This window comes from Mobula birostris, chromosome 9 (genome assembly GCF_030028105.1).
Source record: "Mobula birostris isolate sMobBir1 chromosome 9, sMobBir1.hap1, whole genome shotgun sequence".
Lineage (NCBI taxonomy): Eukaryota > Metazoa > Chordata > Chondrichthyes > Myliobatiformes > Myliobatidae > Mobula > Mobula birostris.
The window spans coordinates 59,923,297-59,948,656 of record NC_092378.1 but is presented as its reverse complement, the minus strand read 5'-3'; the positions used below and the strand labels follow the sequence as shown (position 1 = coordinate 59,948,656).

At 43.3% G+C, this 25,360-nt stretch overlaps 2 protein-coding genes across 6 annotated transcripts in view; one reads left to right on the top strand and one right to left on the bottom strand.

The window, feature by feature from the left end:
- Positions 1-5,572, top strand: part of cep290 (centrosomal protein 290) — a 171,445-nt gene extending 165,873 nt beyond the window's left edge. For both annotated transcript variants that reach the window (XM_072268142.1, XM_072268143.1), the window contains one exon: positions 2,080-5,572. In XM_072268142.1, coding sequence (XP_072124243.1) covers positions 2,080-2,262 — 183 coding nt within the window. In that variant the 3' untranslated portion in view covers positions 2,263-5,572. The remainder of the gene's footprint in view (positions 1-2,079) is intronic.
- On the bottom strand, positions 133-21,824 carry rlig1 (RNA 5'-phosphate and 3'-OH ligase 1). 4 transcript variants are annotated; one of them, XM_072268145.1, is made up of 8 exons: positions 21,591-21,820; positions 16,896-17,013; positions 12,726-12,818; positions 9,942-10,058; positions 8,837-9,031; positions 7,997-8,166; positions 6,972-7,207; positions 291-377 (listed from the first exon to the last, which is right to left on the bottom strand). In XM_072268145.1, exons 1-7 carry the CDS (start codon positions 21,678-21,680, stop codon positions 7,010-7,012), a joined length of 981 nt encoding a protein of 326 aa, XP_072124246.1. In that variant the 5' UTR covers positions 21,681-21,820; the 3' UTR covers positions 291-377; positions 6,972-7,009. The 4 variants fall into 4 exon arrangements, with proteins under 4 accessions (XP_072124248.1, XP_072124246.1, XP_072124247.1 ...); XM_072268146.1 differs by having other exon boundaries at positions 356-374; XM_072268147.1 differs by lacking the exon at positions 6,972-7,207 and having other exon boundaries at positions 133-377; positions 21,591-21,824.
- Between the last annotated feature and the right edge of the window lie 3,536 nt (positions 21,825-25,360).

The following is a 25,360-nucleotide window of genomic DNA, read 5'->3' as shown; positions in this document are numbered from 1 at the left end:
CATCTGGTTCTGTCAGCTGTGTAAGTTTAGGGAAGACAATCTCTGGCCCCACCAAATGTGTGAGATTGAGGTGCAAAACCTCCTGTTTGTGTGGAGTCTTACAAATCAGTACCACAAAATTACAGACAGTACACCATATGCAATTAAATGATTTAGCTTTATAATTCTTAATTTGACTAAAGGGTTAGTAAAGTAAAACATAAAGAAAGGGCCCATTTTAATTAAAGAGTCTAATGTGCACAGTTGGAGCTCATGGTTTCCCTTCCAGTGTTCCTCCATCGATTTCCCCGGACTTCATCAACTCCCGACCCCACTCCAAGTCCACTCCTTTCTGGCGTCTGCAACCTCTCCATTCTGGCATCTTCTCTCTCCATCTTCTGCCAAACAAAAGACCCAGATCACCTTTGTCTCAGGCACACAACAAGAAAAAAAAATTCCCTTCAATGGATGGTGCACATTCCAAAGCCCCCATTATCTCTAGCCATACCCCAAATACCGAAGCTACAGAAAAACCATTACACTAACAGTGCTTCTACAGAAAGACCATTACATTCGCAGTGAAACCTCTCCCATGCTGTTACATTTTCATAGGTAATAAGTTGAAGTTTTAAAATTCACATTTGCTTCAGATGTGAATTTAAAAACTTGACTATCACTGAGAATCATGAAAAGTATCAACAGGGATGCCTTTCAGCCCATATTGCCTATGCCAGATTAGAGTTAACCAGCACAATTCCACCTTCCAGCTCTTGGTCCCACAACCATTACTGCCTGCAAGTGCACACAGAAGTTAAACATGATGATGGTTTTTGCCTCTACTCTCTTTTCACGCACTCCATTCAAGACCACACCACATATTGAGTGCATAGACTTGCTCTCTATTCCTTTTTCTGATGATTTAAATTGATACACTTGAGTTTTTGACTCCTCTGCTAAGGCCAATCCTCCTAATTTACCTGTCCAGACCCCTCAATCATTAATCACATATATCTAGAGTGGTTTGCTGAGGGTCTCCTAAAAATATTACCCAGTTTATCCAGTCTTCCCTCATGGATAAAATTCTCCAGCCTTTCTCCAGTACAACCAAATCTCACCTCAAATTATCTTGACCAGCATGGTTTATTTTGGTCCAATAACCTGCAAGAGCTATTCACATGTGTCAATAATAAAAAAACAATACCAAATCGACCAATAGTGATGTCTATAGTTCTATTATAACTTTCCTGGTTATAGACTTATTGTCTTGGTGAATCAAGGAAAGCCTACCATATGTTTTGTTTTAAACCACCATTATTAACTTTTCCTGCTGCTTTTGAAAATTTGTTTCCATACACTGGAAAGTTCCTCCATTGCTTCACTCAGAAAGTATTCATTTGGCTGTCATACCTTCCATATTGTCATAACATGTCATACCTTGTTACCTCTCTCATTTGTAAATTAAATTCCATTTGGCCAACCAACCAGAGGCACGGATAAGGTGAATATACCCAGTCTTTTTCATAAGAAAGGGGAACAAAAAGGAGAGCATAGGTTTAAGAACACAAGTGAAAGATTTAAAAGGGACTTGAGGGGTATCTTCTTCCAGAGGGTGACGTGTATGGAATGTGTTGCTGGAGGAGGTAGTTGAGACAGGTACTACAACAGCTGAAAGACAGTTAGACAAGTACATGGATAGGAAGCATTCAGAGGGATATAGGGCTGGCTTGAAAGGTGGACACAATGATCAATGTATCGTATATTACTCTTATGATCAAAGTGGCTATTTAAATAATTCAATTTGGGGTTGATGAAGAGACTAAAATATTGATTTGCAGTTGCCTAGAACAGTAGAACAGGCTCTTTAGCTCACGATGCTCTACTATGCGGCTGAGTTAAATATGCAGTTTATGCAGTTGAACTTCTAGGCAGGAGGTTCCCAATCTAGGGTTCACGGACCCCTTGATTAATGGTAGGGGCCCATGACATAAAAAAAGGTGGGGATGCCTGTTCTGGGCTGAGAAATGGAAAAGGAGGTGGTTGGTCTGAATGGAATTCATCTTCAATGTCATCCTGACAATCTAATTATCTTTTGATTTCTAGGAAGAGATAAAGAGGTTGAAAAGGGAACTGGAAAACTTCGATCCCTGCTTCTTTGAGGAGCTTGAGGACTTGAAATTTAACTACAACCAAGAGGTTAAACGGAACATTCTTCTGGAAGAACAGTTGAAGAAATTATCTGAGCAGTTTGGAGTGGAGATCCCAGGAAATGTTTCCATTGACTGAGAAGCCCACTGTTCAAACATTTGTGGTAAATCCTCCAGCTGCCATCACTGAGGGGAGAGAGGTCTCCTTTAACACTCTTACTGGAATAGAGGTGGTAAAGTGTAATGTGCAGGTCCTAACATAAGAACAACAACAATCTAAATCCCTTCTAATCTGTTGGGATCACTTCTTGAAAGCTACAGTTCTCCAGTATCCAAGCCTTTGAGAGGAAGAGTTTTAGATTATTTCTGCCTAACATATTGTGTTTATGAAAAAAAATGAACACTGGATAGCGATTCACTTTGATTCAGGAGCTAATAATCTAAGTCAGTGTCCAGTGCAGGAATGCAGTGGGGGTATGATTAACTGTTATAACATTTTTTTAATCCGTTTTTCTTTCACCCCCGTTTGTGTTTTATCAGTTACAATCCATGGAGCCTCTTTTACTGAGAAGGAAAAGTTATGGGTTCATTTACTGGTATGGCCTTGATGGAAGGGAGTAGAGATCAACATTTCAGTGAAGGAGCAATAGCACTTCTGGGAACCATTACTGGGATCAGCTTTTGACATGTATGGTTCTGGCAGAGGGAAGCTGTACACATAAGTACTTTCTGCACAAAAGACCCATAAATGCCATTAACTACGTAATTCCCTGCTCAGTGCTAACTCATAGATGTTCCTACTAGTACTGCTCCAACACATTTGGTCATACAAACTTCAGCAGCAGGATCAGTATAATTCTGACTTAAGTTTAACATTGTTACATTTGCCACCCTTCGAGTTGTGGGTGAAGACTGGAATTAGAAATTTACATTAGTGTAAGTACGCACTAATCATTATGCTAGGATCCATAAATGGAAATGAGATTTAACAGGCCTAGACATTATATTCCCCTAAATTCTGTCATGTTCCTTACATCCATCAGCTGGGAAAAGCTAAGTAAAGCAAGGTACAAGTGGGAGACTACAGTTGCTAGAAATCTAGAGCAACACACACAAAATGCCGGAAGAACTCAGCAAGTCAGACAGTATCTGTGGAGGGGAGTAAACAATGTTTACTTAATTACAGATGGTGCCTGACATGAGTTCCTCCAGCATCTCATGCGTGTTGCTCTAGGTAAAATAAGAGTTTCTTACTATTATGAGAAGTACAGTCCAATTAATTAGCACTATCTTGTTTCAGTTGTCAGCAACTTAATTGTATGTCAACTGTGCAGGTAATGCCAGGAGAATTTGCTGTCAAACATGCCTATACATGCCCAGACTAAAAAATACTGAAGACTGAAAATGCACTTAGAGACACTATTTCCATAGCCAAGGGTTTTTGAAAATATGGCAATAAATTAAAGTATTTTTGTAGATTAACCTGTATAAGTTTGTTACTATGAATTAAATGCAAGTTTATAGTCTGAAGTAGAAGGTAAATATTTATTATTTGTCTAGAAGCAAAAGTAATTACAAAAGTGCATGTACTCTTCATTGAACCTGGAATGTACGTTTCAACTCCTGCATGTCACACTTTATTATCAAAAATAACCATTTTCAGTTGACGAACACTGAGATCTGTGTTGTCATACATCTTTGTGTTTGGTTTTATATGTTCCACACAAAACCAAATATTACCCTTGTGTTTAACACCAAAACAAGCAGGAACACAAGTTAATGCACTGTAGTGTGACCTGTTCTTCCAAACTGATGTGTGGTGTATGCCCAAGGCAGTTCCTAGCATTTCAAAAATACATTTTAAATCCCCACTAAATTATTGGGATCAGGCTTCAGGCCCAGGGCCGTACCACATTGTTCTTGAGTTTGCTGCCCTTTTACTACTGCCGTTACCTGAAACTACCTGATAAATTCATAGAACAAAACATTACAGGCCCTTCAGCTACAAAGTTATACCTATCTTTTAACCGATTCCCATTGATAGTCTTCAAAGGTGATAAGTGAATCTAAAACTGAGAGCTGAAATTACAAACACAAGATTCCAAATTTGCCAGCTCAAGGATGAGGGCAGAGGAAGGAAAATATAGTGTCCCTCGCTACCTTCATTGGCGCCATCAGCACTGACAGCTGCCTTCTGGATTAACTTCAGCAGTACAAAGGGAGGGCTGAACACAACCTCCCCAAGGACAACTGCGAGCAGCGAATAAGTGACAAACTTCTGAATATCAAACCAAGCCAGGGAATGACTTTTCTAGGGGAAAAAAAGCTGAGTTCTACGAAGTACCTGGCCTGTACTCAGTGGGGCACAGACAAAAAGGAAGCAATTTTACTGAAGTTCAAGATGCAGAAGCACATTTACTTAGTGGTGCTAGAAAGCTTGTGAACCCTTTAGGATTTTCTCTATTTCTTCATAAATATGACCTAAAATGTGATCCGATCTTCACCCAAGTCCTAAAACTGGATACAGAACCCAATTAAATAAATAACATAAAAAATGATATTTGTTCATTTATTTATTGAGTAAAATGATCTAATATTACATGTATTTGTTGGAAAATGTATGTGAATCTTTGCTTTCAGTAACTGATGTGACCCACTTGTATGCATTAACTTCAACCAAATGTTTCCAGTAACTGTTGATCAGTCCTGCACATCGACTTGGGAGGTATTTTAGACCATTCTTCCATACAAAACTGTTTCAGTTCATCAATATTCCTGGGATACTTTGCATGAACAGCCCTCTCCTGGTCATGCTACAGCATCTCATTTGAGTTAAGACCTGGACTCTGACTTGACCATTTCAAAACACATTTTCTTCTTAAACCATTCTGTTGTTGATTTACTTTTGTCTTTCAGATCATTGTCTTGTTGCATCATCCAACTTCTATTAAGCTTCAGGTGATGGACTGCTACCCTGACATTTTCCTGTAAAATGTCTTGATAGAATTTTAACTTCATTGTTCCCTCAACAACTGCAAGCCGTCCAGGCCCTGAAACAGCAAAGCAGCCCCAAACCATGATGCTCCTTCCAGCATGCTTCACAGCTGGGATGAGCTTTTAGTGTTGGTGTGCAGTGCCTTTTTTCTTCCAAACATGCATTTCAGCTAAAAAGTTCAACTTTGGTCTCATCTGTCCACAGAACATTGTCCCAGAAGAGTTGTGGAACTTTGCAAACTTGAGTTGTGCAGCAAAGTTTGTTTTGGAGAGCAGTGGTTTACTCCACTGTGCCCTTCCATAAACACCTTTCTGTGCAGTGCTTTTCTTATAGTGGACACGTGAATAAAGACTTTAGCAAGTTCTAGAGATTTCTGCAGGTCTTTTGCTTGTTACCTTTGGGTTCTTTTTCACCTCCTTCTATACTGCACGTTGTGCTCTTGGTGTGATTTTGGCAAGATGCTCACTCCTAGGGAGAGCGGCAACAGTACTGAATTTCCTCCATTTGTAGACAATTTCTCTTACCGTGGACTGATGAACACGCAGGTCTTTAGCTTTATGCACCTCTACAATTCTTCTAAGATCCTCAAGTTGTTTTGATCGAGGCATGGTGCACATAGAGAGATCTTTCTCGAGAAGCACAGGCTCTGTCGATAACCTGACTTTGTGCGTCTTTTTTTATAGGGCCCATACCTCCAATCTCAACTTACTGTTTGGAACACCTGGCTCCAAATAGCTTTTGTAGAAGGCATTACCCCAGATGTTCACTTACATTTTTTGAACCTAGGCTGTGATTGTTTAAATGATGTACTCAGTAATGATGAGAAGTACAATTGTTTGTGTGTTGTTAGTTTAGGCAGATTGTTTGTCTATTATTGTGACTTAGGTGAAGATCAGACTATATTTTATGATTAATTAATGCAGAAAACCAGGTAATTGCAAAGGGTGCACAAACTTTCTTGCAACTGTAGGTACAAGAGTATAGAAATGGGAATTTAGAGTGAGGATAACATAGCACTCACAAGTCTGAATGGAGAAGGAATTTATTCCCTAAAGTTTTAAATCTGAATGGTTTGATAGAGCCACTGAGTAGATTCAAGGTTAATTGGACTCCATGGTTATTAGAGTTGGGCAGGAGCGTGGAGGCACTGCTAAGATCTGATCGATGATAATCTTAATTGAAAAGCAGTGCCAGCTCAGAGAGAAAAATAAGAAACAATGGATCCTATTTGCAGCATTGAGCAAGGTTTAAAATGCAGCAAACCTAAAGCTAGATTATGTAGATTTACAAGTAAGTGCCACAGAGCCAAATTACAACATTTTAATACTCAATTACAGCAAGTTACATTAAATAAGACTGAATAATAAGTGAATACTTAATAGAGATAGAAAGATTTAATTTGAGGCACTGAAGTCTTAAGTGATCAAATACATCTTTCAAATGTCCTGCCACCCATGGGAATGGAGGTCGGGTTGTCAGGCACTGAGGATGAAGACCTGCAGTCCCCAAGGTTGGTGAGTCCAGGCCTAAGATCTGAAGGTTAGAGGCCCAGAGGTGGCCTATCCTGGGGTTGGAGGCCCAAGGTTTACAGAGCTGGAGGTCAGAGTGACCCAATTTGGTGGAGGGGGTGGGGGTAGGAAGATGTTTGTTTTACTGTAGTTACATCTGTCCTGATGTATGCTGGCTGTATGTTATTCTGCTAAACATTGTGGGCATGCAATTGGTACCAGAAACAGGGTGATACTTGCAGGTTAATGCAGTCTACACATCCCCCACTGATCAAGATTGGATCTTCCAACTGAGATCAGTCCCAAGATTCAAAGGAAACAATCCTGCTTGAAACAGCCAGCCACCTCTCAAAACAATCCTTGGCCAACATGCTAAGACCACGTCAGATCTCTGTGTCCTCCCACGAAATATCTTTAACTCGGTCAAACTGCTTCCCGTGGAGCCTGGCCAGGGCAACAAACGAGGAGTTGGCTTCAAAATCCCAGGTGAACTTGGTCAGGTCGACATTGATGGACAAAGGGCGAGTGGCCAAGAATGGCCACAGGAGTGGCCATTCCAAGCCCAGGTGATGTCGGTGAAGCTGGGGAGGAAGATGATAAACATTAACCTTGGTGGAGAGATCAATTGGTACAGCTGTTTCCTAAATCTGTATCCAATAAGCCAAGAAATTTGGGAGTAACTCAATGGGGGAAAAATTGTCTGACAATGGTTTCAGCGTTATAGAACACAGAAACAGGCCCTTCTTCAGCCCAACTCATTCATGCCCCCACATCTAGTCCCATATGCCTGCATTTGACCCATATCGGTCTAAACCCTTCCTATCCCTGTACCTGTCTAAATGTCTTTTAAACATTGTACCTGCCTCTACCTCTTCCATCACCTTCTGTGTGAGAACTTGTCCCAAGATCCCCTTTAAATGTGTCCCTTCTCACCTTAAACCCAAGTACTCTAGTTTTAGAGACCCCCACCCTGGGGAAATATCTTAAATATTAAATATTAGCTTTATTTGTTATGTGTGCATTGAAACATACAGTGAAATGCATCACTTGTGTCAATTCAAATGAGAGGATTACGCAGGGGCAGCCTGCAAGGGCCATTACACTTTCAGTGCCAGAATAGCATGCCTGCAACTTACTAACCCTAATCCATACGTCATTGGAATGTGGAAGGAAATCCCTGTGGTCATGGGGAGAATATACAAACCCCTTACAGACAGTGGCAGAAATCAAACCCTGATCTTTACAGCTAACACTGTAAAACATTGCACTAACTGCTACACTGCTGTGTTGCACAGGAAACCATTGATGGCTCCTACTCCAATTGCTCTTTCCTTCCCTCCCCCGCAACAAACCCCTGATCTCTCACTCACTTTAACTAGGACACCATTTGCACAGTGCCACACAATGCCTTCCACCTTCGCCTCCTCACTCTCCTTAAACCAGGCAACCAAATCCATCAGGTCCAGTGGCGGGGGATCCTCAATCTGCAGCGATCCGTGGGAGACCAGAAGGTGGAGAGGTTGTTTCTTGCTTCCAAGGCCTGGAGCAGAGAGGTAAAATCTGTCAGGGCCACACCTGAGAGAGGCATACAAGATTATGAGGGCACAGATTGAAAGTGCAGTCATTTCCCCAGGGAGGGCATACACAAAGTGCTGCGGAACTCGAGCAAGTCAGTGGCTTGTCAGAGGATGACAGAAGTTCCCCTCCAACCCATACACCATCCTGACCATAGTGCCGTTCCTTCAACATTGCTGGGTGAGAATTCTGAAACTCCCTCTCTAACGGCACTGTAGGTAGACCCACAACTCCAGTGGTTCATAAAGGCAGCTCACCACCACCACCACCTTCTCAAGGGCGAGTGGGAACGGGCAATTAAAGGCTGCCTCAGACTGCAAAACCCGCACTCCTCAGTTTCAGGTTCAGATTTATTTATCACATGTACTGAACGTACTTTGTATTAACAACGAGTGCACCCAAGAATGTGCTAGGCACAGCCCGCAAATGTTACCAAACACCACCAACCTAGCATGCTCAATGTTCAGCAGAATAACACAAGCATTAAAAACAACATACACACACCCCGCATTCCCCCCCACCCCCCCAGCCACCTCCAATCCTTAACCCCGGTTTTCGCAGACATCGGGCCAACTACATACTTCACTTTTCCTTGAATAAATTATAAAGAAGTCCACAATAAATTGTCTTCCTACCATACGGATTACCGTTGATATGAGTTCCTATCAGCTCCAGTGTCTGCTCAAGCAGCTCCATTAAGGGAATGACAGTAATTTCTAGAATTTGCTTCCCAGAACTTGGCCTTAAAACCAGGGCGGATCCAGTTTCATAATTCACGGCAGAAAGATGCCAACAATATTGTTTACTTCCCTTCTCCACCGGAATCCAACCTTCGGGACAAGGTAAATGTTTAGTCATAGTCATAGTCGTACTTCATTGATCCCGGGGGAAATTGGTTTACAAAGCATGCAATGTCAAATCTGCCTGGACATGATCCCCATCCCTTGCATATTTACACGTGTATGTCAAACCCTCTAAAACACTACTATCCTATCTGCTGCCACGATCGAATGGCAGAGCAGACTTGACAACAGTCAGAAGATACAAAAGCCTGAAAGTACATACCACCAGGCTCAAGGACAGCTTCTACCCTGCTGTCATAAGACTTTTAAATTGCTCCCTAGTACAGTAAATTGGACTCTCGACTTTGCAATCGACCTCATTATGATCTTGCACCTTATTAACTGCACTGCACTTACTTTGTAGCTGTTACAGTTTATTCTGCATTGTTTTACCTTGTACTACCTCAGTGCACTGTGTAATGATCTAATTTATATGAACAGTATGCAAGATAAGTTTTTCAGTTTTTCTTGGTATATGTGACAATAATAAACCAATTAAAATACTAGTTCCAAACACCCATCACTCCCTGTATAAGTTACTTGCATCACACATCTACATTAAACTCTCGCCCTCTTGTATTTAATGTATATCCTCTAAACATCTCTACACTGGGAGAAATATTAAGACTGTCTGCTCTATCTCTACCCCTCACCATTTAAAAGCCTTGATCAGGTCTCCCCTCAGCCTCTGACATTCTGGAGGAGAAAAAACAAGTTTATCCACCTTTGTCCTATAACACACGACCTCTAATCCAGGGCAGCCTCCTCTTAAATCTCTTCTGCACCCTCTTCAAAGCTTCCACTTACTTCCGGTAATGAGGTGGCCAGAAATGCACAGAATGTAATGGAGTGACTAGATCTGCAAACAATACTCCAAGCATGGTACATACTCCCTCACCAGGAATGTGTCCATTCTCATCAGGCTGTGGTCTGCCTTGTGATTGGGCAACTTCGTGTGCTGGAATCCAGGCATCAGGAACTGCCCTGAAGTCACTGTCGATATTCCAAGTGAACTCTGAGGAAGGAATAAAATAAAATCCATCACAGTCGCTGACTCTGGTAACTGCCAGCTTCCAGCCAGCTCCAGGGTTTATAGAGGGTAGAGCTGGGTACATCAACGAGCACCACCAGCACACCTCAGCTCTCAGGCCTGGGGGCACGTTGTCCACATAAACAATGGGACCTGCTGCAGTTCGGCCCCAGTGAGAGGGTGCTGCATTTGTCATTACAGCCACACATTTGACAATAAACAACTTGAATTACAGTCGGAGACAGTTCAGGACATCATGAAAACTAACTTCCCTCCCAGGATCTCTCTATCCTTGCCACAGCCTCAGGAAAGCAGCCATACACCTTGGACATTCTTTCTTCTCTCCTCCCATTGGGCAGAAGTTACAAACACCTGAAAGTACATACAGTACCGTCAGGCTCAAGAACAGCTTCTATCCCACTGTTAAACAACCATTGATGGGTTCCATAGTATGATAAGATGGATTCTTGACCTCATAATTTACCTCGTTATGATCTTGCACCTTATTCCCCAGTACACACAGCCCTTCCCACAGCACCTTCCTGGGCAAGCACAGGAGTTACAATACCAACTGATTTTAATCTCAATTCCCACGTGGATTGGCAAAACCCTTCCACCTCTTCCCAGTGCTGCTTCCAAAGTAGACATCCCAAAGCAGTCTCCTCATCAAAGCCCTTCCCTCTGTCCACAGCTGGGATTCTCCCATCCCGTCTCCACACTTCTCCAATGAAACTTCTTGGCCAAGAAAGTTCACCGACACGTCTACTTCCTCGGGAGGCTAATTTGACTTTGTCCTGCTGACCTTTACCAATTTTTATCAATACATCATAGAAATCATTCTGTCCAGATGTATCACAGCTTGGTATCGGCAACTGCTCTGCACATGACTGCAAGAAACTGCAGAGTTGTGGACACAGCTCAGCCATCACAGGAACCAGCCTCTCCTCTTTGGAAACTGTCTACATTTCCTCCTGCCTCAGTAAAGCAAGGACCCCACACCCACCCAGATATTCCCTCTTCTCCCCTCTCCCACTGGGCAGAGGACACTAAAGTCTGAAAGCACATAGTATCAGGATCAAGGGGTTATAATTCTATCGAGTGTTCTCATAGTATGATAAGTTAGACTCTTGATCTCATAAGCTACCTCATGAACTTGCACCTTATTGTTTACCTGCACTTTCTTTGTAGCTGTTCTACTTTATTCTGCACTGTTATTGTTTTATCTTGTTTGATGTCAATGAACTATGTAATGATCTGATCTGTATGGACAGAATGCAAAACAAGCTTTTCACTGTATCTTCATACATGTGACAATAATAAACCCATTCCAATTCCCTGGGCCTTTCACAGAGATCAGACACATTCCCCAAGTAAATCAACCCCAACGATAAACACATGAGACTGCAGAATCTGGAATCTGAAGCCAATGCAAGATGCTGGAAGATTTCAGCAGGTCAGGCAGCATCTGTGGGAAGAAATGAAGAGTCAACAGTTCGGGTCTGACTGTTGAGATGTAGAACCTTGACGTGAAGTACTGACTGTCCATTTCCCCCCTCCACAGATGCTGCCCCAGCTGCCAAGTTCCTCCAGCATTTTGTGTGTTCCCGGCATTAAACCTCCATCATAGTCATGTTTCAAACTACAAACACTGCCCTAATTTTTCAGAACATAGCTGTAACAATTCAGTCTCTGTTCCTACTCCCCAATGTCTTTGCATTTTGTCCAATTATTAACCTCTGTTTATCCTGACCAATTATTTCATCTCTCATGCTTTAAATATCACACCATGCATCTTTCACAATGACCTTGAGACTTCGGAGCAGATTTAAGTCATTCAGACCATCAAATCTGCTTCACCATTCCATCATGGCTGATTTATTATCCCTCTCAACCCCATTCTCCTGCCTTCTCCCCGTAACCTTGGGTGCCCTTACTAATCAAGAACCTATCAACCTCAGTTTTAAATATACACAATGACTAGGCCTCCTCGGTCGTCTACGGCAATGAATTGCAGAGTCATCACCCTAGCTCTCTCCTCACCTGCCTCCCCTATTCACAGTCAGAATGAAAGCTTATCGATTCCACCCCTCTCTCCATACCTGCTGCCTCATCAGTTGAGTGTTTTCCAGTTTTTAACTTTCCTCCATCTATTGGAACTGGAATGGGTTTATTATTGTCACATGTACCAAGCGACAGTGAAAAGCTTGTCTTGCATACTGTTCATTCAGATCAGATCATTAAACACTGCATTGAGACAGAACACGATAAAACAATAACAACACAGAATAAAGTGCCAAAGCCAGAGAAAGTGCAGTTTAGGCAAATGATAAAGTACAAGATCATGAGATAAATTGTCAGATCAAGTCCATCTTATCATACTTGATGCCCATTCAAGAGTGATTACAGCAGGATAGATACTGCCCTTCAGCCAAGCGCTACATGCTTTCGGGCTTTCATAACTTTTCCCACATGGGAGAGGGGATAAGAGAGAATGTCTGGGATGGTAGGGTCTTTGATAATGCTGGCTGCTTCACAAGGTAGCAAGACGACAGTTGTCAAAACGGGGAGAAACAACCAGTGCTACACAGGGAAACTCGCAGTAGACTGTTGGTTACGAACACACAACCTGCTCAGAAAGGAGCTTGTAATTACCAGTGCTGGATCCTGACAATTGAAACTTCCTGAATCGCTTCTCGGACTGCTTGGTCGGTTTCCGATCGAGTCGCGCCCAGAGATATGGCGAACCTGCCAACAGTCACAAAGCACTAATTAACCAAACACACGACTAAGAGCGTGGCTAAAGCTTCACAAAGATTTGGCAAGCTGCCGGCTATAGAGAAACAAATTAGGTTTCATCTGCTTGAAAATCTGGTATAAAATACATAAATACCAGTATATATTTACAATATAAACGTATTATAAAAAGCAGTTTAAAGTGTTTGCAGTGCAGAACAGTTACAGGGTAATAGAGGACGTGGAGGGTGCGGCTAACTAGAATGGTTGATTAGATTATCTGCATGGCACAAGAAACTATTTTCTCTTAAAAGCCCTATTTGTGCTTACCAGAGGGAGAAGGGAGTTATTTATTTCCCTCCATAGATGTTCCCTTACCTGCAGCATTTTGTGTTTCTTCTCTTGTGTGTGTGTGTGTGTGTTGCTCACATCTTCTGCAGCTTTCCAACGGTTGCTGCTAAGAGTCAGGTTGTAAGACCTAGCAGCATCCGAATCAGTGAATGTCTGGTCACAAGAGCGAAAGATTTTGGGGAGATATTGCTGAATAACAGTTAAAACATTTACCACAACCTGGGAGTCTGGTTCTCTTGTCTGGTGTCGGAAGGTTGTGAGTTCAGGTATCACACAAAAATCCATTCTATTCCAGATAAGTGTGAAGTGACGTGCTTTGGAAAACTCAAACTTGAAAGCGGAGTGCAAGGCGAATGGCAGGATTCTTACAGTACAGAGGATCTGTTCTGGGGCACTTGCTCTTTGATTTTTATAAATGACTTGGATGAGGAGTGGAAGGGGGAGTTAGTTAGTTTGTAGATGACATGAAGGTCGGTGGTGTTGTGGATAGTGTGGAGGGTTGTCGGTTACAACAGGACACTGGGCTGAGAAGTTTCCCAGGTAGAAATGGCTAATACCAGAACACATACTTTTAAGGTGAGTGGATGAAAGTTTTGGTGAGATAGCACAGCAGTTCTTTTTAACTTACACAGAGAGAGATAGGTGTGCGGAATGCATCGCTGGGTGTGCTGGTAGAGGCAGATCCAATTAAGAGTCTCTTAGATAGGCACATGAATGAAAGAAAAATGGGCTATGTGGGAAGAAAGGGTTAATCATGGAGTAGGTTAAAATTTGGCACAACAGGAACTATAGTATGCTGGCGGTAACGTTCTATGTTCCAAAATATAGATGTTACCTCAAACACACACAATGGTCTGAGACAATAAGTATTCTGGCACAGTTGGAAGAGTTGCAAGAGGCACGAAAGAAATTACAGTACACTCTTAGCAAAGTTCTATGTTCTTTACAACTTCTTTCTGTTAAAGGCCACACCATGGAAGGAGAATTACTACAGCAGGACCCTAAACGCCTCAGAATAATTCGAGGCAGAGCACGTCAAAGAGATTCATTTTGATGGGGAAAATGAGAGGAATAAAATGCAGTATCAGCAGGTGTCGGGAGGCTGTGGGAACAGAGCTCTCGGATAAACACAAGAGATGCTGGAAATCCAGAGTAACACACACTAAATGCTGGAGGAACTCAGCAGTTCAGGCAACACCTATAGAGGGGAATAAACAGTCAACATTAACTTCGAGACCCTTCATTAGAACTGGTAGGGGGACGAAGCCAGAATGAAGAAGGGAAGGAGTACAACCGGACAATAGGCCAGACCAGGTGGCTGGGGGAGTGAATGGCTTTGAGCATAACAGGTCGTGTCCCCAAGTTGTTTATGGGATCCTAAGATGCAGACACAAAGTCCGAGGTGTTGTTACAGCTCAGATAAAAGTTAAAAATTTATTATCAAGCTATGTGTACCACAAACAATGTTGAGGTTCATCTTCTTGCAGGCAGCTGCAAAACAAAGCGACACAATGGAATCCATGAAAAGGTCCACACCACAAAGACGGTCAAACATCCAATGTGTGAAAGAAGAAGAAATTGATCAAACAATAAAATAAACCAATAATATGCAGAACGTGAATCATAGAAGGCGAGTCCACAGCCATGGAGTCTGCTCAGATCTGAGGCAAGTGCTGATGGCTGCAGGCCGCACCTGCGGAGTCAGTTCAGTGCCGATGGCTCCAGTCTACAGGCCTCACCTGCAGAGTCAGTTCAGTGCCGATGGCTCCAGTCTACAGGCCTCACCTGCAGAGTCAGTTCAGTGCCGATGGCTCCAGGCCACAGTTGCAAAGTCAGTTCAGTGCTGACACAAGTAAGGCCTCAGGGAGTAATGAGCTGAACACTGATTCATCCTTCGCTCTCAGGCCCAGGCCTCACCAGAAGAAGTATATTTAGTAGAATAGTTAGTGGTTTGGTTAGCCGACACAGAAAACATCACCGTGTCTCACCAACGCCATGGAAAACTGTTGGGGTTCAGCGGGTGGGGGGGGATGCTTCTGGAGAGCGCAGTGAGTAAAGCCTTTGAGACTCACGTTCAAGGGCAACCAAACGAGAGTGTGACCTCATTACTCCTCTTTTGCTCTACTTACTGTTTTTTTGTAATACAAAGTAATTTGTCATTATTGTACTGTACTGCTGCCACAAAAAACAAATTTCACGACATATGTCAGTGATGATAAACTTGATTCAGGTTCTGTTGCTGACTGTACAATCCCTAAATAAACCGAGTTCACTACTGTATTCCAATTGGAGACGAAGAGCACGCAGGTGTCCCAAACTCAAACTGCATCTCACAGTTGCTCACGACACAACCCATTCTGTCCATCTAGTCTGTACCGGCTCTCAGAACAATTTTATAATTTATCCCCTGTAATCTATTCTTTCTCACAACTCCATCCTGGTTCTCATTCCAGCTAGATGATTCACAGAAGCCAGTTACCCATCAGTCAGAATTTCTTTGGGACATGGAAGGAGACAGGAGGACCACGGGACAGTTAGAATCAGCTGACAGGTCACAGCGCAGTTGTACATGACGCTGTATGGCTGCAGATAGAATACTGCATACTCTTGGAAAGGTGTTATTAAACCAGAAGAAATGCAAAAAAAAATTTACAAGGACGTTGCCGGGACTTGAGAGGCTGAGTTATAGGGAAAGGCTGGGCAGGTTTGGTCTTTATTCTTCGTAACGCAGGAGACTGAGAGGAGATCTTACGGAGGAGTATAAAATCACAAGGGGCATAGGTATGGTGAATGTGCACAGTCTCTTTTCCTGAGTTTGGAAATCAAGAACTAGGGGACACCAGTTTTTAATGAAAGGGGAAAGGTTTAATAAGAAGAGACTACTATTTTTCTCCCAGAGGGTGATCAGTGAATGTAATGAGCTTCCAGAGGAAGTGACTAAGGTAGAGACAGTTGGACAGGTACATGGACCGAAAAAGGTTTTGAGGGATACAGGCCAAACGCTGGCAAATGGGATTAACTTAGATGGGGATCTTGGTCGGCACAAAGGGCCTGATTCCATGCTGATCTCGGGGAAACGTTGCTGGATGCAGAGCTGGTAACTGCGGGAGCCCCCTCCCGCCCCGAGATTTGGAATCAGGTACACTGCTGAAGCAGTGTTCACAAAGCTACCCCTATTCCAGATAGGTGCTAGAAACAGAAGTAAAAAACAACAGGCGTTTTAGTAAGGTTGGACCACATTCCACCCTGAAACCCTGGTTTACTGCTGGATGTTACAAAATGTTTCGGCAAGGCATTCTGACCAGCTAGCAGAGGGGCAAATCATAAACACAAGAGGTTCTGCAGATGGCTGAAATCCCAAGCAACACCAAGATGCTGCTCGACCTGCTGAGCTCCTCTAAGATTTTGTATATATTAGTGGAGTTGCAAAGTTCTTTAGCATCTGTTATATACACACACCTCTGCCACAGGTCTGTACACATTGCTGCCTCCAACACTGTCGAGTGGCCGGCACACAGGAGATTCTGCAGATGCCAGAAATCTCATGTAACACACACACAAAATGCCGGAGGAACTCAGCACGTCAGGCAGCATCTATGGAAGGGAATAAACAGTCTCAGATACTGGAAATTAATGACTTTTTATTCCCTTCCATAGATGCTGCCTGACTTGCCGAGTTCCTCCAGTGTTGTGTGTGTGTGTATGTTGCAGAAAAATGGCTTCCCGTCCTCCCATTACCTTTGTAGTTTGTGACATAACAGCAAGTGCCATCCACTTTCTCCGTAGCGACCCCTTGGTGGATGTTCGCTGCCAGCGCCTTCGGACTCAGCTCTCCGTTGGCCAGGACTCTGTATGACTGAACACAAGTTGATGAGTGTTGAGTATCCACAGGTTCCACAGATCGATGCATCAAAGCCCTCTCATTGGAAAACCCCGTTGCAGGAGCAAACCAAGAGGCCACATGGAGTTGGTGTTTGAAATAACAAATGGTTTACTAAAAAACCGGTACCCACAACGCGAAGCTAGCCAAAGCTGATCTACCTGAGCATGGATTTGGGTCAGCTTTTAAATTTATCAACTTAAATGTATGCTACATGTATGTTACCTTGAGATTCGTTTCCTTACAGGAAGAATAAAGCAACCAACACGATCTACAAAAATCCACATATAACAAAGACTGATGTGCAAAAGACAAACTGCAAATACAAAAATACCGAGAACCTGAGTTGTAAAGAATCCTTGAAAGTCAGTGTGTAGAGACCCATTGATTCTCTTGAAAGCTTTTACATCCTCAGCTGACAAGATTACACAGAAACTTAATTAACACTAAAAGTAGGTTTTGATAGCAGAATGGCAGTTATAGAAAGACTAAAAGTAGATCTTGATTGCTGAGTAAGACTGATTACCTACAGGTCTAATTTTGTTAACAGCAAATCCAGTTTTCTATTACAACATGCTGTAACATAATTAGTGAAGTTCCTGAAACTTGGGTGTTGTCACTGCTGCATTCTGTGTCTCCACCTTTGCCCGTGGTTCCTTGTCACAATATTAGCACAATCCACGTCCCTGTTGACTAGTTATTAGCTCTCACTATTTTTAGATGAGCTGTATTTGTCACATGAATATCGAAACAAAGCAAAATGTGTCATTTGCATCAAATTAGTATAGTCTCTCACAACCAGACTATGTAACAGTTTCTTCCCCCAAGCCATCAGACTCCTCAATACCCAGAGCTGGACTGACACCAACCTACTGCCCTCTACTGTGCCTATTGTCTTGTTTATTATTTACTGTAATGCCTGCACTGTTTTGTGCACTTTATGCAGTTCTGGGTAGGTGTGTAGTCTAGTGTAATTTTTGTGTTGTTTTTACGTAGTTCAGTGTAGTTTTTGTATTGTTTCATGTACATCCTGAAAAACATTGTCTCGTTTTTACTGTGTACTGTACCAGCAGTTATGGTCGAAATGACAATAAAAAGTGACTTGACTTGACTTGAAAGATTGTGCTGGGGTCAGCCCACAAGTTCACCACACTTGCGGCACCAAAATAATATGCCCACAACTCACTAAGTCTAACCCATACATCTGCAAAGTTCAACATTCAATGTAAGTTTATTGTCAAACTATGTATATGTCACCATATACAACCCTGAGATTCATTTTCTTCTGGACAATCACAGTAAATACAAAAAACACAATTTGAAAACCTGCCCACAAATGGACAGACAACCACCAATGTGTAAAAATAAACAGACTGTGTAAATTCTAACTGGCTGTATCACCATCTAGTTTGGAGGGGTCACAGCACAGGATGGAAATAAGCTGCAAAGTTGTAAACTCAATCAGCTTCATCATGGGCACGAGCTCACTAGCATCCAGGACATCTTCAAGGAGCGATGCCTCAAAAAGGCAGCATGCATCATTAAGGAGACCCAACACCCAGGACATGTCCTCTTCTCATCGTTGCCATCAGGAAGGAGGTACAGAAGCCTGAAGGCACACACTCAACGATTCAGCAATGGCTTCTTCGTCTCTGCCATCAGATTTCTGAATGGACATTGAACCAATGAACACTACCTCACGACTTTTGTTTCTCTTTCTGCACCACGTATTTAAACATTTTTATATATGCTTCTTAATATAATTCACAGTTTTTATGTATTGCAATATACTGCAACTGTGTAACAACAAATTTCATGACATACAGTATGCCAGTTATGCTAAACATGATTGTGAAGTACAGAAAGAAATATCGAGAACATGAGATGAAGAGTCCTTGAAAGTGAGTCCAAAAGTTGTGGGAATAGTTCAGTAATGGAGCAGGTGAAGTAGAGTGTAGTTATCCCCTCTGGTTTAAGAGCCTGATGGTTGGGTAATAACTGTTCCTGAACATGGTGGTGCAGGTCCTGAGGCCCCTGTACCTTCTTCCTGATGGCAGCAGCGAAAAGACAGCATGGCCTGGATGGTGGGGGTCCTTGATGATGGATTCTACTTTCCAGCAACAGTACTCTGTGTAGATGTGTTCAATGGTGCGGGGTTACCTGTGATGGACTGGGACATATCCACTACTTTGGAATGTGGGAGGAAATTGGAGCACCCGGAGGAAACTGAAATCACAGGGAGGACTACAAATTACTTACAAATTCCAAACAAACCTGTTCGGCACGAAGTAACCCAGAGAAACCCCGCACATAAACTATCCATCAAGTCTGTATCAACCATCAATTTACACTCATCCCGAGTTTAATCCTGTTTGATTCCCTCCACATTCCCATTAACTCTTCCCAGATCCTAACCCTTAACTGTACACGAGGGCAATTTACAGCGACCAACTAATCAGCCAACCTGAACTGAAGTTCACCACAAAACCATCCAGCACAAAAAAGCCGTTGCTCTCACAATGCACCTCACTGTGACCTTAAACGTACTGTCTGGCTGCACAGCACTTCCTCTGTTGTGCTTTGTTCTGCCTTCTTTTACACACTGATTGTTTGTCAGTCTGTTTATGTATAGATTCCATTAATTCTATTGCATTTCTTTATTTTTCCTGTAAATGCCTGCAAGAAAATGAATCTCAAGGTGACTTTGACAACTCTAATAGACAAGCTATCTACTGTCCCTTGTGGAAACTCACCGTGTACAACTGGATGTGGCGATGCCCACCTTTGACCCCAACCCACGATGGGATATTTTAACTTAAAGGTGCTACATAAATGCATGCACTTGCTTTCGCCCAGGACCGAGGGCTTATTCAATCAGAAGTTGCTTGCTCCTGAGAACCTTACATTGACTCTCTCTGGGGATGGGACAGGTTAATGCAACTCTAACAGCCCTACACGAAGCTGCAATAAGTGGCGATAATTGAACCCCAGCCTTGCATTAAAAACTGAAACCTCACATTCTGCACTTCTGACCCAGAAACAGTCCTCGTCATTGTAGGCATGAGATTTAAAATGCATGCAACGGGGAGAAAGCTGTGGGTTGGGGCACTTCTAGGGTGTTCTACTGACAATTTATTACGCTTTAAAACGCTCTTGTCTGGATTATGGTTGTATGATTTATGGAGCAGCAGCTTGTTCAGTTTTATGTAGATTGTATGTTCTATAGGCCAGTGTACTTAGAATCTGTAGTGCAGCATCCGGATCACACCTAGAGATGTTTTGGGGTTGAACTAGGCAAGATGCCTTTTGACCTGCGGAGAGAAAAATTGAGCCTTGCATACTGGACTTCCTTAGTAGGATGGGGGATATTCCATTTGACACATTCTGTTTTAATCGATTGTTGGGAATGTACTAGCAGAGTTGGTAAATATTTTGGGTGGATAATTAGGAAATATGTGCGTGAGTATGGTCTTGGGGATTCGAGGATTGGCCCAACTGTGGCCTGGCCAGGAGTTCCACTGTGTAAATCTCCAGATGCGGGAACAGATTTGATGTTACTAGAGGATAGCCAGGGTCTTGTGGGTGGCGATGGGGTGTCCATTTACAGCAGTGGTATTTTTCCATTTTGCCTATCTTTACAGATGGTTCTAAAGACCCAGTTATTAATTAGGTTGGCTCAGGGATATTCATCCCTAGGTTTAATGTTGAGGCAGGGAAAAGGCTGACAGGTGGGTTGTCTGTCTGTTCTGCAGAATTGACAGCCATTATCATTAGTCTGCAATGGGCTGAACAAATTAAGCGAAACAGAATCGTAACCTGCTCAGATTCTGTCAAGGTACTGCAGAGTTTGGAATCTAAGCATTCAAGGAGACCTGATCTATGATGGAGGAGGGGAGAAATAGTAGTACAGTTCTGTTTGATACCTGCACATGTGAGTGCATCGGATAATGAACCGGCAGATGTTACAGCAATATAGGTACTAAGTCGGAAGTAGATACTATAGTCAATATAGGAAACTATGAAGCCAAATCTTGGCTGGGATTGGGAAATGGCAAAAATTGTGGGATAGGAGTGGGACAGGGAGGCGGTATTACAATCTCTTTCCATCAGTCCAGAGGAGGCACCTTTTGGGAAAGAACAGGAGTGATGATATGCAGCTGGTAAGACTGAGGTTTGGATGTACCGGTTCGTACTCCACTTCGGAAGTTGCTGCTGAGCATGGGAATGGGTGGTGTGAGTTTTGTAAGGTCCCAGAGGCGGTGGAACATGCGAGCATGGTGTGCCATAGATATTCGTTGGAACTGTTCAGGCAATTATTGGGCAGATTTGGGGTGCCTGGTTTGCAGGATATTCTGGCACCTGAGGCAGAAACGGTTAAGTGGTGCAGGGCCCTGGTGAACTTGTTAATTAAAACAAGTTTGAGGAAGGATCTGGTCCCCGCCATGGCGCCTTTGACACTCCATTACGGTAGGCGGCGGTAATGCACCTTCCGGATCGGTAAGTCACATTAACGAGAAGGGCGGTGCAGTGGGCAGCCTCTCCCAGCTTCCTACCTGGTTGGGCCGCTTGGTGGCCGGCTCCTCCCGCAGCTCGGTGGTGAAGGCGCAGGGGATCTTCTGCTGCACCGTCCCCAGACGCGGCATCGCTTCCCCGCGGAGCCCGGCCCAGCTAACACCCTGGAGGGACGCAACCCCCGCCGCGACGGGGGCTGCAATGGAGCGGCCGGCCGGCCTCCCTCTCCCCGCCGGGATCAGCTGCCTGACGGGAGGCGCCTGCGCATCTATGGAGCGGGTTGCATCATGCCGGCATCGCTCCTACCGCGAGTGGCACCACCGTCTCTCGAACGCAGTACCGTACTAACAAGGCTTGAGGTGGATGGCAGGGACACAGTTAAAGGAATTACTTTAACTCCATGCAGTTCAAGGGGATATTGAAACACATTAGGGTTTTAGTGCCTCGGCACGACACGTCGACCATTTCCTTCTGGATATGCTGCACGACTTTCTGATTTCCTCTGGCATTTTGTGTGTGTTGCTCAAGGTCCTAGAGAGAGACTTTGAGAGGGTAGATAGCCATAAACCCAGAGACAGGCCCTTCGGCCCAGCTCTTCCATTCCATTCACGTTGCCTGCCATTTGGTAGTTCACATTGCCTGCAATTTGACCCATTGCATTGGGACGAAGGGCCTATTAGAGTGCTACATTACTCTAGATTTGTTTTTGGTTTTCTAGTCTACATACCTGTCCATTCACCACGTTCAGTACAGTGAAGAGCGTTGACCCAAATCTTTGACTGTCTTTTTCCTCTATAGGTACTGCCTGATCTGCTGAGTTCCTCCAGCCGTATGTTGCTCCTGATTCCACATCTGCTGTCACTTGGTCTCCATGTACAAATGTCTTTTAAACAATGTAATTGTACCACCTCCACCATCTCCTTTAGCAGCTCGTTCCACAAACACATTGAAATTCTAGGGTCTCAGCCCAGAAAGTCGACTGTTTAATTTCCCTGCATAAATGCTGCTTGACCTGCTAAGTTAGTCCAGTATTTTGTGAGTGTTGCTCAAGATTCAAGGGGGGCTTGAAGGGTAGGTGTCGAGATAGTTATCTAGTTATATGACACGGAGACAGGCCTTCGGCCCAACTCTGATACCAACCAAGTGAAGGAAAAATCAAGTCCCTTCCCACAAGAAAATGCCCGCAGGGTATTTATAGTGACATATCTGTACTTTGTTAATAAACCTACTTTGGATTTTAAGCTTTGAGATGTAGACACAGGTGTATGTGGAATTGGAGTGCAGATCTCCCATTGAATAGATGGGCTGTGGGGCTGGGTGGGGTACTCTTGGTCTTATTATGAAATCCTATTATTAACCACAGGTTGGACAACTAGACTTGGACTGTAGATCAGAACTAATCCTGATGTTCTGTCTCAGAGATGAAAGCAAGATTCAACCTTGGCTCACTGGGTCAAGACTGACATGGAGTCATAGAGGACCACAACACAGAAACAGACCATTTGGCTCATCGAGTTCACACGGCCTTGTCTTCTGCCTAGTTTATCTATCTGCCTGTATCAGGACATAGATAAAGTCATAAAACACCGCAGCACAGAAACAGGCCCTTCATACCATTTAATCTATGCCGGTTTAGTCTTCTGCCTCATTCCAACTACCTGGAACAGGACTACAGAGAGTGTTATAAAGCATTACTGGAAAGACGCCTATTCTCCTCACTGCAACAATTTCTTTTTCTCCCCTACTTTGATGATAATCCATACTTGGCCCATGTATACAAAGGGGTATACAAAATGAAGGGAGGAGATGGGGTAAGTACAGTACTGTGCAAAAGTCTTAGGCACATGTAAAATAATTCTGTAAAGCAAAGATGCTTTCAAGAATAATGACATGAAAAGTTACTAAATATCAAAAAAATTACTATAATGATCAGTAAACAGTAAAAACTAAATCAAATAAATATTTACAAACGAGAAAATCTGCAGATGCTGAAAGTCCAAGCCACACACACAAAATGCTGGAGGAACTCAGCAGGCCGGGCAGGATCTATGGAAAAGAGTGAATAGGCAGCATTTCAGGCCGAGATGAAGGGTCTCGCCCAAAATGTCAGCTGTTTAATCTTTTCCACAGAAGCTGCCTAGCCTGCTGAGTTCCTCCAGCGTTTTGTGTGTGTGGCTCAAATCAATATCTGGTGTGACCATCCTTTGCCTTTAAAGCTGCATCAGTTCTCTTAGGTACACTGTTGTGCAGTTTTATAAGAAAATCGTCTGGTAGATAGGTTCTCCTGCAGACTTCGGCTATCTCACTTGCTTCTGTCTCTCCAGGTAATCCCAGACAGCTTTAACGATGTTGCGATCAAGGTTCTGTGGAGGCCATACGATTTTAAACCATATAAAAAGGTCTACAATGCCTAAGACTTCTGCACAGTACTGTCCAAGCAAGCTTTTTCTACTGAGGTTGGGTGAGACTAGAACTAGAGGTCATAGGTTAAGGGTGAAAGGTGAAAGATTTAAAGGGAAGATGAGCAGGAATCTCTTCACTCAGAGGGTGGTGCAAGTGTAAAATAAGCTGCCAGTGGAAGTGATGGGTGCGGGTTCGATTGCAAGTTGAAAGAGAGGTTTGGATATGAACGTGGATAGGGGTATGGAGGGTTGTGGTCCAGATGGAGGTTGATGGGACTAAGCAAAACAACTGTTTGGTATGGATTAGATGGGCTGAAGGGCCAGTTTCTATGGTGTAGTGCTCTATGACTATGTAGGGAGTAAAAATTTATATGTGCATCTAAACAATGTTTGACAATTAATGTAAATACACTGCCTTTCATTTCAATAATTGACTATAATTTCATGCAGCAATAATGTCAAAAACAATTCCACACTGGGGGAGAAGGAAATGTTACCATCTCCCTGGAAAAGGAAATCTTGGAATGGGTACAGCACAATATTATGTTGTAACAATCCAGATCATCACACTCCACTGGTCTCACCTCATGGACCTGCAATCTCTGGCCTGTCAGACACTTCTCCACTTCCTTAATGTACTCCATTTTTAATCCCATTACAACCACCACTGCCCAGTCGCTGCACTGCATTTTAGATCCTTACCACTCACTGTATAAATAATCTGACTCCTTTGCGTGTCATTTTCTGTCCCTTGGTTCTCAACCCTCGCCCCTCCCCCCCGACAACGGGACAGTTCCTTTCATTCTCCTCCATCTGACTGCTTCATGATTTTAAATAACCGTGGGGCGGCAAAGTAGAACAACACTTTACAGTGCCAGTGATCAGCAATCTGAGTTCAATTCCCACCTCTGTCTCTAAGGAATTTGTATGTTCTCCAGTGACGACTTGGGAGCTCTAGCTTCCCACATTCGAAAAAATAATATGAATGCTTGCTTGCAAGAAAATAAATCTCAAGGTAGTGCAAAGCAAATCTAAAACACCCAAGCACTAATCCCTCCTACCTACACCATGTCCATATCCCTCCCATCTTCCTCACATTCATGTGCCTATCTAAATGTCTCTTAAAAGCCTCTAATGTATTTGCCTCTACTGCCATACGAGGCAGCGCATTCCAGGCCTCCACCACTCTCTTGAGTAAAAAAACTTACCCCTCACATCATCCTTGAACCTACACCCTCTCACCTTCAATGCATGCCCTCTGGTATTAGGCGTTGCTGCTCTGGGAAGAAGATACTCACTGTCTACCCTATCGATGCCTCTCATAATCTGATAAACCTCTATCAGATCTTCCTTCAGCCTCCACCACTTCGGAGAAGACAACCCAAGTTTATCCAGCCTTTCATGATAGC

What these genes read in the sequence shown, in the direction of transcription:
- rlig1 (XM_072268145.1), bottom strand. Translation starts at nt 21,680, where the DNA reads ATGCCGCGTCTGGGGACGGTGCAGCAGAAGATCCCCTGCGCCTTCACC. An exon ending in ATTGTCAGGATCCAGCACTG is followed by an intron (nt 10,059 to 12,725) that starts GTAATTACAAGC and finishes TTCCTTCCTCAG; the next exon opens with AGTTCACTTGGAATATCGAC. An exon ending in CAAATGGTGTCCTAGTTAAA is followed by an intron (nt 7,208 to 7,996) that starts GTGAGTGAGAGA and finishes CTTCCTCCCCAG; the next exon opens with CTTCACCGACATCACCTGGG.